The 18,325-nt window shown below is 46.9% G+C and overlaps 2 protein-coding genes across 11 annotated transcripts in view; one reads left to right on the forward strand and one right to left on the reverse strand.

Annotated features, from left to right (window-relative positions):
• Nucleotides 1-7,261, forward strand: part of NR2C2 (nuclear receptor subfamily 2 group C member 2) — a 97,502-nt gene extending 90,241 nt beyond the window's left edge. For 6 of the 8 annotated variants that reach the window (XM_064591693.1, XM_054504565.2, XM_045904282.3 and 3 more), the window contains one exon: nt 778-7,261. In XM_064591693.1, coding sequence (XP_064447763.1) covers nt 778-952 — 175 coding nt within the window. In that variant the 3' untranslated portion in view covers nt 953-7,261. The remainder of the gene's footprint in view (nt 1-777) is intronic. The other 2 variants (XR_010411628.1, XR_010411620.1) reach the window with 2 other exon arrangements.
• The window catches only part of MRPS25 (mitochondrial ribosomal protein S25), a 65,551-nt gene that overhangs the window by 42,806 nt on the left and 4,420 nt on the right, over nt 1-18,325 (reverse strand). For 2 of the 3 annotated variants that reach the window (XM_054504567.2, XM_054504566.2), the window contains exons 2-3: nt 17,544-17,650; nt 10,648-10,735 (exon numbers count right to left, since the gene is read on the reverse strand). In XM_054504567.2, coding sequence (XP_054360542.1) covers nt 10,648-10,735; nt 17,544-17,650 — 195 coding nt within the window. Of the gene's footprint in view, nt 1-9,560; nt 9,924-10,647; nt 10,736-17,543; nt 17,651-18,325 lie in introns of those variants that run through there. The other variant, XM_045904287.3, reaches the window with a different exon arrangement.

Here is an 18,325-nt window from a genome sequence, read left to right on the forward strand (position 1 = left end):
GTAGGTTGTTTCCAGACCGGGCTGGCCCCTCAGTGAGCATCTGTGCAGTGGCGGGGAACGCCAGTCACATGCTCCAGATACAGCGGCAGTGGCCCACCACGACAGGGTCACGGTGTACCCTGCCATCCAGGGTGTTTTCAAACCGAAGACAATCTTTTGCTTTATTTTTAATTATAATGCTGTACGAACACTGGGAATTAGGGGAGTGCAGGAATACAGAAGTTTAATAAGTAAAAGCACTCCAAATCCCCAAACCAGAGGCCAGCCATTCACATTTTGGTGAACATCCTTCTGAATACTTTTATACGCACGTCACACAAATAAATCTACGCCAGTGAGCCTGCACTGTACTTGCTGCTTCCCAGTCTGCTATTATTCAGCCATATGTCATGGACTGCTTTCCTTACCAGTGACAGATCTTTTTTGTACTTTTTAGTGAGTATATCGTGATCTTTTATATGGAGACACACCATACCTTTTTTTAACTTATCCTTTATTGATTTCCAAATTTTTCTTTTTTGGTGGGGGTGGGGACAATTGTTAAAAATGAAGGAAACATTTGTACAGACGTCTTTGTACTTAGTTTTGATTTCTTTTTTTTTCTTCATGATAAATCCCTACAAGAGGAACTGTTGAAATTTGAAATACAGGGGGTAGATCATAGGTCTATTTGGTTTAATTCCAAGCATTGCAGACAGGGTCCCAGGAGCCTGTCCAGGGAGAAGTCTGAAGGGCAGTGAATCCCCTTTCTCTAACTAAGGACCCTCCCTTTCACAGACTGGCCCGGATTCTTGTTCGCCTGCCGGCACTCAGGCTGATGAGCTCCAACATAACAGAAGAACTTTTTTTCACTGGTCTCATTGGCAATGTGTCGATAGACAGCATAATCCCCTACATCCTCAAGATGGAGACAGCAGAGTACAATGGCCAGATCACCGGAGCCAGCTTATAGTGCGTACCTCACACCTGCAGAGAAGCAAAAGGATCCTCCCAGGACCACTCGGATACAGAGAAAATAAAGTAGTGGTATTTTGGTATGTGCAAATATTTCCAGTATGTTAGCCATTTCCTACCTGGTTTCTTCTTATCTGTTAATCCCAGACAATAGCAACTAAAAGACTAGTAGGATCCTTTCCTGCCATAAGAAATGTTATAATGCCTTTTGATGAAGGAGACTTTGAAACAATCTTTTAACCCAATTTGTATTTAGAAATCCTCAAAGGGCAAAAAACAGAGTTTTATAATGTCAAAGACTAGTATTAAACAAAACAAAAAGAACCTAAGAGAACAGTATGTGTGTATATATATTAAAAATGTCCTTGGAATTAATAGCTACTAATTACCAGGGTAATAATATTAGCACTTTCTAAGCACTTCTTATCAATGCGTAATGTTAGCAACATCTTGCCCTCGGGCAGGACAAATGGAAAACTGTGTATGTCTTTTGCCGAAATGCTAGTAATTTCTGTGAAAACGCACTAGGGTACAGGAGACAATCATTTATGTTTAAGAAAAGATGGCATCATTCCTAATTGTATGCACACACTTGTGGTGTTGAACTAAATTCCTATGAACGAATGAAAATGTGGCTCATCCGTATGATGCAGTAAGTGGGAGTGTGGAGGCACAGTCGGGGGTGACCCAAACCGGAAGCTTCCTCAGCTGTGAGGTGATGATGCTTGTCAGCTTCCCTGACCTCTGGTTCTGGTCTGTGACTGGCATCTGCAGGCTCCTCCAAACCTGGGGCTCTCTTCTGATGACTGGTTCTCAGAATTGGATTACAACCAGTCAGACATTAACTGCCAATTCCTGCAGCAACTGAAAACATCCCCACATCACCTCCACCACTCACGGCAGACAGAGCCTTCTGACCAAAAAGTGCAAGGTGGGCATTTTGAACCCGACAGTAATTCCTGAATGCAGTCTGGGGCACTGGCTCGTTGTTCAGACGGAGGAGTACAAAGGTTCCCTTCTCATGGGGTTTCCATTCCAAACATCCCCTCAAGAAGGGCTGTATTCCTGCAGTTCACTCAGAACTGTGAAGGGGATTCGGGGCCTGGGGGTGGGGGGAGGTGCAGGATTTTGCTGCCTGGCCAGGGTGGTGGTGGTGGTGCGGCTGAATGGAAGGTTTCTCTGTTGACCTTAAATATCAGGGTTTTCCAAAGTGTCTCCAGACTCAGCATTTCTGTTGGCAATTTTTTGAATGGTACTGGTACACCATGCACTTTGATTCCCCCAGGTGTGTGCCAGCAAAGAACCCTGGAGCATTTTAGGTGATGGATGCAGAAGCAAGCTACCTGCTCTTAAAAAAAAAAAAAAAACAACAACAACAAAAAACAAAACAAAAAAAACCTTAACTCCCAAAGTTATCTTCTTTCTCTTAAGTTATAGCAACCATCGTTTACAAGAACAGAATGCAGTTATAAGGAAGTTCTATCTAGAGAAGAGCACCCATAAATTCTCATGGATGCAAGCAGCGGGCATTTCCTGCTTGGGAAAAGTGCCGTGTCCAAGACCCAGTCAGGTACTCTTCATTTCCTTTCTGTATAGCCCAGATTAAGAAAATAGCTAAAGTTAAATCTGTGTCTCCCATATCTTTTGATCAGATGATATCCAGAAAGATCCCAGTGCGCTTCCCCTGCCTCACAGGCACTCCCCAGCCTGGCTCAGGCCCTCGTCGAGGTGGGGTCTCGGGTGCTGTGTTAGGTACCCAGCCTGCCGGCCGCTGCCTTATGACAGAACAGAATGCTCTTGAAGCATTAGCAGCACTTTGTGAAAGTCGTTAGTGGGAATTAAGTGTGGGGACAGTATCTCCAACTTCTGAATTCCTATTTGGATTTAATTATATTATTTATAGTTCATGTCTTGGAAGCAAATTTTGGAGACAATAGGGGAGCCCGTTATAAAATGATGGAAAGAATTTAATTTTGCCTGCTTATTAAATTTTTGGTTTTCTAACTTGGAAGTGATTTAAATTTCAAAATTAAAGGAAAAAAAAAAAAAAACTAGCCAAGACAGTGAAGTTAGGGCAGGTCTGTTTCATTTCTGCTCATGAAGGATTTTAGCAGAGGGTATCTGCAACCGTGTTTATGCATCTTACACAGCAAGTTGCCTCTTTTCTGTTCTTTTGGTTTTTTAATGTAAGCATGTCTGTTGATCACATAGCTGTTCTCTGGGATTACATGCTATGTCACATCTCCCAGATCTGATTCTCGGTGTTGGGGAAAAGGCCCACCCCTTCTTCCTGGGGGTGGCCCTGGGAGTCTTGTGTCCATTCAGCTTGTAGACTCAGGTGGCCTTCAGATACTGGGACGGCTTAGCCAAGACCTCGACTGAGGTCCCCACAACGCCACTGCTGAAGGGTTTTGGGGTAGAAGTGATAACCAGCAGAAAAACCGAACACTTGGGTTGAGTGAGTGCCACACCCTGGCAGGCCAGCCCTGGAGAAAAATCAATTTGGCTTAGAGGGTTGTTGATTCTGACCTGGTCCTGGTCCTTGGGTCCCTTCACTGATGGTGGCTGATTGCAGTGGACCATTTTGGGCCTTGAACATCATTAGTTTCCCAGATCCTCTTGGCCTTATTTTGAAGTAGACTTCCCTGAAGATATGTTCACACAAGCTGATTTCTTGCTGCCCCAAATCATTTCACACTTTGACAGCAGGTCCGTCCCGTCTTGTCAGATTGGCTAAGAGAAGCCCAAAGTCAAGAACTTAAAGGGATCCCAAGCAAACACTGAGGTTCAGCTTTCACAAGTCTTTTACCTCTTGTTAGTAGTCTGTGAAAGTCTAGATTTAGTTACGGAAGGCCAGCCCTCTACCCATTGGGTCTCTGACTGAAATAAGCCAGGAGCAGATTCTTCACCACACAGCCTGCCCACATGTCCCTTCTGCTGTCCTGGCTCTTCCTCCCTTGCGAGAGGAGGTGGCAGAACGCATCGTGCTTCTTGATGCCAGTGGTATCTCAGATAATGCTAGACAGTTAGGTGTTGAAATTGTGGAGGTCATGACACAGAATCATAAAGGACAGGAAGAGACTTAGAAAAAGTCCAAATTACACAAGCAAATGATACTTTCCAGGTTATTCCACCCTTCTGATTTGAGATTTGTATGTGTCTGTTGGGAGGTTACCATTATTTATTATCTAACTTCTGCCATGAGGCTGTGGTTGGGGTTCTTTGTTGTTTGGGTTTTTATATTTAATGTCAGGTGTAGTCACTTGTTGTAAGATGTTATGTAAATGCCCTCAAGAGGGACTGCTGTCTAGCTTGTCAGTATTAAATGTGGACTGTGTTCTGAGGCAGTTGCCACCAGCCACGGTGAGAGCGACGGATGCGCCTTCTCTTGGGCTCCCTGATGCGGTGGCCACACACTCACTAGAGGACATGGTTGTGGCCGTAGGACAGACTTACTCAGTGCTTTTGCTTGTGTTGGGGATAATCACAGCAGGGAGCTAAGAATCAGAAGGGCTAGATCTAGTGCTTTTATTCTGGACAAAAACCACATCCTAATCCTTTGGGGGAATTTCTAGTAGAGCAGTCTTGCCCCCAGCCTGCCCTCTGCCTGACGCGCAGCCCTTGGCTATGGAGCCAAGTTTCAGGACCCGATCAGATCAGAGTCCAGAAGCTTGTAGCCCACTTGCCGGTGGAAAGGGCCTCATGTGCAGTGGGGCTGTGGATGACATTTCAACTCTTCTCTAAGTCTAGGCCATGAAAAGTCATCTTCTGACGTTCACTTTCATCCCGGCTATGAATGAATGGGGGGATAGTGGAGCAGGCCGGGCAGATGCCCATATGCTTCCTTTGTCCCACTTCCAGTTTCTAGATTGTACGGCTCTTTGAAATGTCTTAACTTTGATGTAAATTTGTAAAGCCAAGCCCTAATCGAGATGGACTGGGTTTGGGTCTTTTGTACACAGGGTTTTGGACATCCTCACGTGTGCCTCCTGCCGGTGCACACTTGCGCGTGTCCAGCCCTGGGGTCCCTTCAGCGGCATCGTGCGTGTACAGATTTATAGGCTTGTATGACTGAATGAATGTACATGTGTTTATATCTTCTATATATGTACAGTGTATATAGTGTGTGTATGTGTACATAGATGTATATATTATGTATACAGACATGTAGCCATGTATCCAAAGTTCCCTTATGTTTTAAAGAGAGTCTATGATAGAGTTGCTAAAGTAAATTGATGTGGATGTTCCAAGGTCCCTCAGCAGGATGGATTTGCTGATATTTTAACTCCATTTTCCTTTGGGTGAGCCTGGCTGGGAAAGGCCATGAAGGCAGATACTCCACCCTATGCCAAGGAAAGTTCCAGACAGAAAAGGTCCTGATAGGAGGACACTGCTGTATATTGTATATTCTCTGGGTCAGACAGCGGCCAGAAAGCTAGAAAGTTGAAAACTAGATCTTTCACCTGGATGCCGCATGCCTGTTTATAGCCCGACTGGAAGGAACTTGGCAGTTGGAGCTGTCGGCCTTCCCAGACTTGCTCTGTCATGTGGTCCAGAGATCGGCCTCACGGTCAGAGATTCGGAACGGTCCATGTGCTGGGGCCTGCCTCCCAGGTCTCTGCTTGCTCTGGACTTAGCAAACAGCGGGCACTGCCCTGTGGCTCAACAGATTCCCATCTCTAATGCCAGTTGAAAAAAACCTACCAAGTAGTCTTTTAAAATAAGCGTAAGATAACTTATGGCACAGAAGTTACAAATTTTAAATTCTCTAACTGTAGCATGTGAATAAAATCCACTGACCTAAATCCTTTCTATAAATTGTTTTAAAATTTTTAGATAAAAATGGTATTTTAATATGGCTATTTGTGCCCTTAAAGCTACAGATGCCAAATTTTTCTTGTCCAGGTCTGTTCTGATTAATTTTCCCCCTTAATTGGGCTTTAAACTGAGACATGGCACTCGGGAGCCAGGGCCCAAGCCCAGCAGAGCTGCTTACAGACCTGGGAAGTGGGGCCTGCCTGGCCGAGGGCCACAAGCTGGCCCGCTGAAGGGAGTCCCTGGAGAACTGCAAAAACTCACATAATCCACAGGTTTTCTGGTTTTTTGTTGGTGGTGTTTTTTGGGGTTTTGGGGTTTGTTTTTGTTTTTGTTTTTTTAAATAAGCTACTGAAATGTTTGAAAACACTTCATTGAGACCATAGTACTCAGTGCCTTTTGTGAGACGGTGGGTCATTTAGCCTTCAGCTTCCCCTCTATTGGATGTAAAAAAAAAAAAACTCTGCTACTTCACTGGCCTCATCCAACAGTGCTTATTTGACCCTTGCCCCTGTCCTTGCCTGTTGTGACAATCACACTATTGAAGGTGGCTTTCCAGTTAAAATACGAGAAGAAGCTTGACAGTCTCTAAATGAATCTTCAAAATAAAAATTTTCATTTGGGGAGGGTATTTTAACAGCAATCTAAGAATAATTAAACTTTGAACTTAAAAAGAGTATCTTAGGGGTGGGGAAATGCCTGAGATATTTTTAAGGCCCAGCTAGACTTTCAGTTCAGAAACCAATTTTCTACATACAGCATAGAAAAAAATGCTATAAATGTTGGGAAAAAAAAGTTTGGCAACATTTATCAGCTGACATACTGTGATAGCTTAATATTTGGATAACATTTGGAAATGGTAGACTTTTATGTTACAAATGGCTTGTCTTTAGGAACATATACTCAATTACCATTAACGACCAGAGCATCCATGGACTCAGATGCTGCCGCCACATACAACTCAAGTGCTGGAATATTTTTCTACAGTCTCCGTTCTCCCCATTCTCTTGTAAACCAGTGTTCAACTAGTTTTATAACTGAAAAGCTGCACATTTTTCATAGTACAAACCATAGTTTTTACCTGTAGTTTGGACCTGTTAATTAAGACATCTGTTAAAGGAAAATTCGGGTGTTAATTTCTTGGGACCGTTTCTGTAACTTCTGCCCTTCACAATATAGAAAATACTGTTATGCCGTTACATTTTAATTCCAGGTTTAAAACCTGTTGAAAGCTGTAGCTTGAAATCAGCTTTGTTTATGTGATGGCATTTAAAAAAGAGCATGTTCTTTTTAAACTGAATTTTATATCTAATCAATGTCTTCAGTCTTGAAGAAGAATTTGCATTGTTGTGTTTGTATATAGAGTATTGCAGTGCATGAATTAGCTTTATGCATTTTATTAAATGCTGTTTCAATGTGGCATTATCGTTGTGGCTTAATACTACTACCTAAATGAGGTTTATACTATTAAAAAAGTGAATTAAAGACTAAATGTGCATCTTCTCATTTCTTCTAATAGTAATAGCAGTAATGCCTGATCCCCAGCGGCTCCGTGCTGTCTCACCCCAAGCAGGTGGTGAGGAAGCAGCCTGTGGTCAGAGCCCTACAGCTTTCACCTCCCCTTAGTCTCAGCCAGAGTCCACGTGCTGGCCCACTGGCCTTATAAACACCTTTAGTGGGAAAGGTATGGCCTTTTCCACTGGGGCCGTTCCTCAGTGTGGAGGTCAAAAAGCCAGGCAGCTGGTTCCGGAGCAGAGCACCCGTGGGCTGCCGGGCCACAGGCTGTCGGCACAGATGCGCCAGAGCCAGGCTGCAAAAACCAGCACGTGCTTCCTGTAAGGGTAACGACTATCCAGAATAAAAGCGTGGTCTTCCAGTTGTAGAAGTTGGAGAGCACTTGCTCGGTATGTCACGGCACTTCTCATTTTACTGGTGAGGATTCTCAGGTGCAAAGTCAGATTCCTGGCAGAACCCCCCAGCAACCAGACAGCTTTAAGTGGCCCTGCCAGGTCGTACTCAAAACGAAATCAGTCACTTCAGGAGAACAAGGTCTAAAACCATGCATCGTTTGTGCAAAGAAAAAAACATAACTCCTCATAGCGATTTTTTCCTCCCGTTTCCGTAAATTTTAAACCCATCTTATCATTACTAAACCGCGGCGGAAATAGAAGACAAAGGTTTAAAGAGATAACCTTGTCCCCTAGTGGTGCTTATTTCAAGTCTCTGTAAAGAGAGGGGCAGCACTGTCCCATCAGGCACTAGATGCTTCTCTCCAAAGAGGGCTCGTTATCCAGGTCAGCAGCCTTTCTGGGGCCCCCCATTGGGCTATGGATGGAAGGGGTACTTCCCGAACGCTGGCTTACTTGCTGTGCACACAGACCAAAGGGAACAGACTCTTTCTGAAAAGCCCCAGCAGCTGGTGGGAAAACCACGGCTGCGGTCACGTGGGAGCGGTTATTAGAAACCAGACAGAGGGGCGCCTGGGTGGCTCAGTTGGTTAAGCGACTGCCTTCGGCTCAGGTCATGATCCTGGAGTCCCGGGATCGAGTCCCGCATCGGGCTCCCTGCTCGTCAGGGAGTCTGCTTCTCCCTCTGATCCTCCCCCTCTCATGCTCTCTGTCTCTCATTCTCTCTCTCTCAAATAAATAAAATCTTTTAAAAAAAAAAGAAACCAGACAGAGGATTAGAATGGAGGGCAGATTTCTCTGCTCACCCTCCAAAATTGTAAAAGGGGGCAGGGTGCCCTGTGGTGCAGACCTGCGATTAGACACACAACCCTGGTGAGCCTGCAGCCATCCCCCGCACGCACGCACGCACGCACGCACCCACCAGCCATGACCCGTGAACACCAGTCAGATGCAAAATCACAGAAAACCACAACCTGAGCATCAAATGTAAAAGAAGCCAAACCCCTCCCAATGTAATGGGCTGACCCCCAGCATTTATATAAAACCTTCTGGTTCCACATCCTTTCCCATGGCAGTCTACCTCCTGACCTCCCCCTGCTCCTTTCAGCCCCATTGGGCGGCTGCTTCCCGCAGGGCAGTCTCCACGTCCGCCTCCACGGCTCCCCGGGCCAGCTGGTCCCTCACTTCTGACCAGCTAAACCGTAAGGCAGCCAACCCTTGAGGGCTCTGGTGTTGCCGGAGGGCTGAAAGGCCGGGCAAGTAACCGCAGTATCCATGTCCTGTGAGGGAAGAACTAGGCGGACCCTCCGTAAGCCCTCACCCCCTCTTCCAAACCTTACAAAGTAAGGCCTGAATGAGCAAGAGGGCAGCCTCCAATACCAGCCCTCAGAGCAGGGCCCTGCAGTCTCAGCCAGCCCGCCCCTCTGCCTGTCCCCCATCCTGGTCTGCAAACCTGTGACCGGGCCCTGGGGCCGGGAAGGCGGCTGGCAGAGGGCGCACACCGGAGGGGGGCTGGTCTGTGCCCGTCTCGAGGCCTCCTGCACCGCCGACAGCCAGGCCTCCGGGAGGAGAGTGGGTTGGCTGCAGCAGTTGAAAGGGGAGCGCTGACAGGCTTGCCCTGGGGGTTCTGAAGAAGCCCGAAGAGCCTGAGCGGAGGGGGACTTCCACGTTGCCAACCACCCAGCTCCAGCCAGATCCTACCAGATCCAACCCCAGCAGCTCCTACCTCTCCAGAGCAGGGCCTGGAAGAAGAATCGAAGCCAACAGAGACGAGGAAAGGGCGGCAGGACCGACCCAGGGATGTCAGCAGGCTGTGGCCTCAGACCTTCCCCAGCCCCACGCGGGCCTTTCTCCCGTGCCCACCGGACCAGACACACATCACCATGCCGGGGACCAGGACACATTTTATTGACCTGATAGAGCGGAGATACTCCCCCGACCCTGCCACGTCCTTTCACGCAGGTGTGCGAAAGGGGACCCTCTCACGGCAAAGGGATCTTTCAGAGTCCCGCCAGGGACAGAACCAGGGGCTTCCCTGGGTGTGGCCTGGGGCCTCAGTCCTGGGTGCTGGCCTTCAGCATGGCTTTGTACTTCCCTGTCAGCTCCTTGGGTAAGGGCACCAGGCCCGGGCAGGGCACCTGCCCTTCCACCTCGCAGATACACTCCCGCAGGCAGTACTTTCGGGGCCCAAAGTGGGCTGGGTGAGAAAGCTGCTTTTTCTCCTGCTCCTCCTCCTCCAGGGTTTCCCTGCCGAAGAGCAGAGAGAGCAACAGGTGTGGGAACAGCGCTCTGAGCCTCTAGGCAGCGTGGGACTTCTTGGCCAAGTGCACCCCGCCAGCAGCCAGGGAGCCCTGGCTCTCCCGTGCCTCTCAGCCTGCTCCCCGACCCCGACCCCAAAGTCTGCCGGCCCTCCCCCACAGGCCTCCCAGGTCACCCGGCCCGCACAGGCCCGCACAGGCCCACACAGCAGCAGTCAGCCTCCCTCCGGCCCAGGGGCAGCCCCAGCTCTGAGGCAGCACAAGGCCAGGGGGAGGGGCCTGCAAAGGCCTCTGTGCCCTTCCTCCAAGACGCACTTTCTTGGCTTCCTTCCCCTTCCTCTTTCCATCCACGTAAAGAGAAAGGACGAATCCCCAACACATACCGGGGTTAGACACCCACCAGCTCTAAGGAGAGATTCTTCCGGACAGGTGGCTGCAACCGCCCAGGCAAGTGTTCCCACAGCACCTCAGCTTCCCGTGGAGCCGAGGAGGCAGGGTGGTCTCCGACCCCACCTCCCAGCGGAGGGAGGGAGAGCTCACACAGGCTCGCTGACTTACAGCCCCACAGCTGGGGATCCGGGGAGCCGCAAAGCCCCACGGGACGGCCTCTGCAGCCCGGGAGCTCCGGCTGTGCGCGCCCTCCTGGCGCTCCTTTTCTCCCTCCCTCCGTGCCGAGACATTTGCTCCCCTCCAGGTCAGGCCCAGCAACTCACTTGTTCTTCCCTAGGATTTTCCTGATGTGCTCCATGATCTCCGTATTGCTCTTGGTCTCCACATCCACGAGGACCTGCTCCCCAGAATCTGGAAATGGGAAGCAAAGGGGACAAAAAGTGCTAAGGATTGGGCAGCACGCTCCTCAGCCTCAAGTCACGGTGACCAGTTTGCTTTTAGTGGTGAAGCATTTTAACAATAAGATAAATATGTTTGTCTACATAACCCATAATGATACCCTTCTTTTTTCTGTATTTCTTTAAACATGAGCAAAACTGAGGTATGTGCGGGGCACCTGGGTGGCTCAGTCGTTGAGCGTCTGCCTTCGGCTCAGGTCATGATCCCAGGGTCCTGGGATCGAGCCCCACATCAGCCTCCCTGCTCAGCGGGAAGCCTGCTTCTCCCTCTCCCACTCCCCCTGCTTGTGTTCCCTCTCTCGCTGTCTCTCTCTGTCAAATAAATAAAATCTTTAAAAAAAAAAAAAAAAAACTGAGGTATGTGCAAAAGCATACTATTTACTTACTTTTATTTATTGGAGAGAAAGAGCACACACACAAGCAGGGAGGGGCAGAGGGAGAGGGAGAAGCAGACTCCCGCTGAGCAGGGAGCCCAACACGAGGCTCGATCCCAGGACCCTGAGATCATAACCTGAGCTGAAGGCAGACGCTTCACCGACTGAGCCACCCAGGCACCCCATAAAGCATACTATTTTAATGGAAAGCAATTTTCCATTTCCATGTCATGGATAGAATCATCAATATCCTTAAGATGACAATTCTTCCCAAACTAGGCCATGGATTCAGTGCAATCTCTATCAAAATCCTAGCAGGTGTTTTTGTAGAAACTGGTAAGTCGAGTCTCAGATTCATGCAAAGGACCCAAAGTAGCCAAAATAATTTTGAAAAACAAGAAAATGGGAGGATGTTCATGTTCCAATTCCAAATTTACTATAAGCTACAGTAACCAAGACAGTGTGGTATTAGCGTAAGAACATACTACAGAGCAATGGAACAGAACTGAGTCCAGAAATAAACTCATATTTTTGGCCAACTGTCAGCAAAGATGCCAACACAATTCAACAAGGTAATGAATGAATTTATACCTTTAGTGCACAGCATTAAAAAAAAAAAAAAGGAAAAAAAACCTGAAATTGGATCAGAGACCTAAATGTATGAGTTAAAGCCTCTATTAAACTTCTAGAAGAGGGGCGCCTGGGTGGCTCAGTCGGTTAAGTGTCTGCCTTCAGCTCAGGTCATGATCCCAGGGTCCTGGGATGGAGTCCCGCATCGGGCTCCCTGCTCAGTGGGGAGTCTGCTTCTCCCTCTCCTTCTGTCTCTCTCCCCAGCTTGTACTCTCTCAAATAAATAAATAAAATCTTTAAAAAAAAAAAAAAAAAACTTCTAGAAGAGAACAAAGGAAGTCTTCATAGCCTTCTAGGCAAAGATTTTTAGGTATGACATCAAAAACATGGTCCATTAAGGAAGTAATTTGATAAATTAAAATTCATCAAAGTTCAAAACTTGTGTTTCAAAAGATACTAAAAGCTGGGGCGTGTGGCTGGCTCAGTCAGTGGAACATGCGACTCTTGATCTCGAAGTCGTGAGTTTGGGCCCCACATTGAGTGTAGAGATGACTTAAAAATAAACTTAAAAAAAAAAAAAGATACTAAAAGCCAGAGTCGGGCGCCTGGGTGGCTCAGATGGATAAGCGTCTGCCTTCGGCTCAGGTCATGATCCCAGAGTCCTGGGATCGAGTCCCGCATCGGGCTCCCTGCTCCACGGGAGCCTGCTTCTCCCTCTGCCTCTCTCTCTCTCTGTCTCATGAATAAATAAATAAAAATTTTAAAAAAATAATAATAAAAAATAATAATAAAAGCCAGAGTCTGGGAAAAAATATTCATAACGCATACACCTGATAAAGGATTTCTATCCCGACTACATAAAGAACTCTCACAACTCCTTAAGACTATCCAACTAAAAATACAAAATAAACATTTAACAAAAATTAATAACAGTTAATAATTAGCACATAAAAAGATACTATTCATCCATCATTAGTCATTAAAATGCAAATTAAAACCACAGGGCGATATTGGAGTGGCTCAAAATTGTTTAAATGGGTAACGCAAGTGCCAGGGAGAATGCAGAATAACTGAACTTTCCTACATGGCTGGTAGAAGTGCCACTTTAGCCAGTGAATACACAGAGAAAGGAAAGAAAGAAAAAGATTGGAAAGGAAGTTAAAACTGTATTTGCAGACAGAATAATTGTGTATATTGAAAATCCTAAGGAATTTAGAAAATAAAACAGAAATAATAAGCAAGGTGGCAAGACACGAGGCCCACACACAAAAATCAACTGGGCTTCTATAAAGTTGTAACCAAACAACTGGAAAATGAATTGTTTTTTTAAATACTTTTCACAGTAGTCACAAAACATACTCCACATTGTTAAAATGCCTATTTCTCCTCAAAATGATCTATAATGTAACTCCAATCAAAATCCCAGCAAGCGGGGAGCCTGGCTGGCTCAATCAGGAGAGCATGTGACCCTCGATTGCAGGGTCATGAGTTCAAACCCCACACTGGGCATGGAGCCTACTAAAAATAAAAAAAATAAAAAATAAAAAAATCCCAGCAAGCTTTTATCTAGAAACTGATAAGCAGATTTGGCAGGACGCCTAGATGCCACAGCCAGTTAAGCATCCAGATTCTTGATTTTACCTCAGGTCATGATTGAGGGTCATGAGATCAAGCCCTGCATTGGGCTCCGTGCTCAGAGCGGAGTCTTCTTGGGATTTTCTCTCTCCCTCTGCCCCTCCCACCCGCTCGCATGCACTCTCTAATAAATAAATAGATCTTTTTTAAAAAGTTAATATATAAATGCAAAGAACGTACAACTGCCAAAGTAATTTTGGAAAAAAAAAACAACAAAGATTTAAAACTACCTGATCCTAAAGACTTACTATAAAGCCACAAACCAAGACAGTGTGGTATAGCCTAAGGACATACAGATCAGGAGAAGATGAAGTCATAAATATAAAGTCAAATGGTATTTTTGTGTGGTAAAATACACATAACAAAAATTACCATTTTAACCATCTTAAAGTGTGTAATTCTGTAGTTTCTTTCTGTCCCTATGGACTTGCCCGTTCCAGACATTTAAATAAACGGAATGATATTATCTGTGACCTTCTTGTGTCTGCCTTCTCTCACTTGGCTTATGTTTTCAAGTTCACCTGGGTTGTAGCATTTGTTGGTACTTTGTGCCTCTTCATGGCTGAGTAATATTCCACTGAATGGAGCTATATCAAGTTTTGCTTATCCATTCAGAGTCGACTGAGTTTTGATAAAAATGCCAAGGAAACTAAATTAGGGAAAGGACGGGTCATTCACCACGTGGTGCTGAAACACCTGAGTATCCCAAACCTAAAACCAAAAACAAGCCTCAGTCCCCAGCACACTTAATCCACAAAGAACTCAGCCTCTAGCAAAGACCCGAATATGAAACCTACAATGATAAAACTTCCAAAGGACACAGAGGAGAAAATCTTTGCCACCCTGGGGTAGACGGAGACTCCTGGACAGACACAGAAAGCACAAACCATAAAAGAAAACAACTGACAAGCCGGAGTTCTTCCAGATGAAACTTGTGCTCTCCCAAAGACCCCATCACGAAAAGAAAGCCAAAGCTGAGAGAAAAGAGTCACAATGCACCTACCCAACCAAACAACCTCATCCAGAAGAGAGAGAATTCAGTGAGAAAACGAACAGCCTAGTTTTTTTTTTTTTTAATGGACAAAAGATTCAAAATAAACTCTTTATGAAAGAAATCTGTGAACGGCCAAAAAGCACATGAAAAGATACTGGGAAAACGCAAATTAAAACTTTGATGAGGGGTGCTTGGGTGGCTCAGTCATTAAGCATCTGCCTTCAGCTCAGGTCATGATCCCGGGGTCCTGGGATCGAGCCCCACATCGGGCTCCCTGCTCCGCAGGAAGTCTGCTTCTCCCTCTCCCACTCCCCCTGCTTGTGTTCCCTCTCTCGCTGTGTCTCTGTCAAATAAATCAATAAAATCTTAAAAAAAAAAAAAAAACCTTTGATGAACCCTGAAAGACTAAAATTTTTAAATATTTATGGGGCACCAGGGTGGCTCAGTCAGTTAAGCGTCCTACTCTTGGTTTCGGCTCAGGTCATGATCTCGGGGTCATAAGATAGAGCCCTATGTCAGGGTCCATGCTGGGCACAGAGCCTGCTTAAGATTCTCTCTCCCTCTCCGTCTGTCCCCCACCCTGACCCCGCTTGCGCTCTTTAAAAAAAAGAAATTTAACGTGGTAAAGAGAATGACCCTAAAACATGTCCCTGTCCTACTCCCCCAGAATGTGTGAAGAGGTCACCTTAGTGGCAAAAGGGGCTGTGCAGATATGAGTCAAGTTAAGGCCTGAAGTTGGGCCCATTCTCCCGGGTCACAGCCTAAATGACTCACACGGCCCTTAACATCAGAGAACCTATCCGGGCAGTGGTCCAAGGGGCACATGACCATGGAAGACCAGCCAGATAGGCCATGTTGCTGTCCTTGAAGATGGAGGAAGGGGCCACAAGCCAAAGAATGGGGGTGGCCCCTAGGAGCTGGAAAAGCCCCGTGAAAGAATTTGCCCCCGAGCCTCCAGAAAGGAAGGCTCTGCTGACACCCCTTGATTTCTGTCCACTTTGGCTTCTACAGAAATGTAAGAAATGTGTGTTGTAAGCCACCAAGTCTGCGCTAACTTGTTATGCAGCCACAGGGAACACGCCGGTAACAGTGGGTGAGGATGGGGAGCCGCCAGGGCTCCCATGCCCTGCTGACTGCAGGCAAGACGGGCGCTGGTTCGAGAAAGCAGTTCAGCAGCGCCTAAGAACATTACATACCGATCCTAGGGCCCAGCAACCCCACCCTGAGGCACATGCCCAGGTCCACAGGACAACTTGTTCCAACCTTTGGAAGGTGCGGAGGCGCACCAGCTCCGAGGAGCCAAAACTAGAAACGGCCCTCGACAGCCCCAGAGGCCCTCCGGGGGAGCAGCCGGCCCACAGCGCCACCGTCTGGGACCTGGCCATTTCGGGAGTCCCTGCTGGGTGGCCCAGACCGGCTCAGGCCTGCACCGCCATCCGAGGCGCCTCCCACCAGACTTCCCTCCAGAGATGTCCCACCGGCTCTGCCATCTGAGGACTTTCCCTGCCTCCCCCTCCCCTTATCACCAATAAATCTTCTAACTCTGCCTCGGCACTTAACAAAAAACCCCATGTCATCAACAGGGAAACGGATGAATAAACCGGTATATTCCCACAGTGGGACACTTGGCACTAAAAATGAATCCACTATGGACATACATAACAGATGAGTCTCAAAAACATGATGTGTAAAAGCCAGACCCAGCAGAACACCCACCGTGCCACCACCCCTAGGACGTTCCAAAACAAAACTGATCTACGGAGAAGTCCGAGCGGCGGCCGCCCCTGGTGGAAGGGGGAATCCAGGGGGAATCCCCTGGAAAGCCGCACGTGGGGACTTTCTAGTCAGAGATGCTCCGTATCATCCCTTGCAAAGTGGGAACACAGCTATGTAACAATTGTCAGAACTGATCAATTTATGCACAGAAGACCCGTGTGTTTCATTACGGGTAAATTATACCTCAGTGAAATTAACTGTTTAAAATGCAAACAAAATACATCCACAAAACTGCTACCGCACCACCATTCTCTTCACCCACCTGACCTCGCTCTAGGCTTCTTTCATAGCACTTATGCCCTGGGATCCTGTCTGGCTAAGCTTCTTGTCCTTTCGGTCCCCTCCTGCTACGCTATCATCCCTACGAGGGCAGACATCTTTGTCCCTACAGCTCCCTGACACCCCAGGCACTGTGCCTGGGCCCAGCGGCCACGCCACACGTATTTGCCGAATGGATTTAAGATCAGCATCATTCTGCTTCCTGAAGCATCTCCCAAACTACACTTCATGTGGTTCTTACAACCACGTAAAGCAGATGCTGGACCTTCACCTGAGAAACAAAGCAATGGGAACATGACTCGCTCAGGGTTGGAATGACTGAGTAGAGAGCGGAGTCAAACATCTGGTCTGACTTCCAGGCACTGAGCCCAATAGAACCGAACAGACATTCATTCTGTGCCTCGTGGGAAAAGACAGCATCGTGGAAGTGTGTGGCCCGGAAAGGACACACACAGATACACACACTGCTCAAGAGGACATGGCCAGCACTGAGCAGGCAGCTGGGGGAGACCGGGAAGGGACAATGTAAGGGTGCAGGGAGGGCTTCCTGGAAGAAGTGGTGCCCAAGTGGAATCTCAGAAAGATTTTAAAAATAAATCAATAAGCAAAGCAGCACGGGATTTCCGGCAGAGGGACCAGCATGAGCAAAGGCAGCAAAGCGAGGTGTGGCAAGGGAATTTGGAAAAACCAGCTGTATGCTGTGAGGCACGTAGAAAGATGTGGGGGCAACAGGAGATGGGGCTGGAGAAACAGGGGAAGAGTCCAGACCTCAGTGGCTACTGTGTGCCACGGTCCAAAGCCAGTGATGACGGGCGCCTGGGTGGCTCAGTCGTTAAGCGTCTGCCTTCAGCTCAAGTCATGATCTCAGGGTCCTGGGATCCAGCCCCACATCGGGCTCCCTGCTCAGCGGAAAGCCTGCTTCTCCCTCTCCCACTCCCCTGCTTGTGTTCCCTCTCTCACTGTGTCTGTCAGATAAATAAATAAAATCTTTAAAAAAAGAAAAAAAAAAACAAAGCCAGTGATGGAAGTAAGGGACGTTTACAAAAGCTCATAGCTCAGATCCCCCAAGCACTATGGTGGGAGGAAGGGATGGGAAGAAAGACCCTCCCGGCCTTGGCAGAGGCCACACTCACCCAAATAGAACCGCAGGAAGGGGGACGGCGTCATGTTCTTAAACATCATAATCTGTACCCAAGGATTTTTGTACTGGATCTGAGGTATGTTGAAAAACACAAACTTCCTGCAAAAGGGAAATTAAACCTGTGAAACAGAGTTAATTTGAAATGCTGTGCACCTGTTTATTTTTTGAAGGAGATAGTCCAGAACTTTCATCCAATTCTCAGGGGACCCTGCCCCACAAAAAGGCTGAGAAAAGCAGCCGTCAGGAATTTATTAGTATATTCTCTGAACAGTGGGTGTCAGGACTTGTGGCTTGTCATTTGAGGGAAAAGACATCTGTACCCCTACCTCACACTGCACACTAACCTAAAACTCACTGAGCAGAAGAATAAATGTAAACATAAAACTATGAAATGTCCCAGATCTTGGGTGCTGGTTAGACAGATGTATTCATTCCTAAGCAGAAGCTCATCAAGCTGTATACTTCATGTAAATTGTACCATAATTTTAAAATAAATGAAAGCAAACATGGAGAATACCTTTAAACTTAGGTTTAAAACACAAATAGACCACCTTAAAACTTTTATATGGCAAAATTTACCAGAAACAAAATCAACATTTGCCAAATCAGAAGAAAAATGTTTGTAAAACATAAAACAAAAAGGCTAATTCCTTTGGTAAAGTTTTACACATCATTAAGATTTACAATCCAGGGGCGCCTGGGTGGCTCAGTCGGTTAACTGTCCAACTCTTGATTTCGGCTCACATCATGATCTCAGGGTCGTGGGATCGAGCC

This window comes from Mirounga angustirostris, unplaced genomic scaffold, assembly GCF_029215605.1.
Source record: "Mirounga angustirostris isolate CCGP_5_RB_7025 unplaced genomic scaffold, mMirAng1.0.hap1 SCAF_1, whole genome shotgun sequence".
NCBI lineage: Eukaryota > Metazoa > Chordata > Mammalia > Carnivora > Phocidae > Mirounga > Mirounga angustirostris.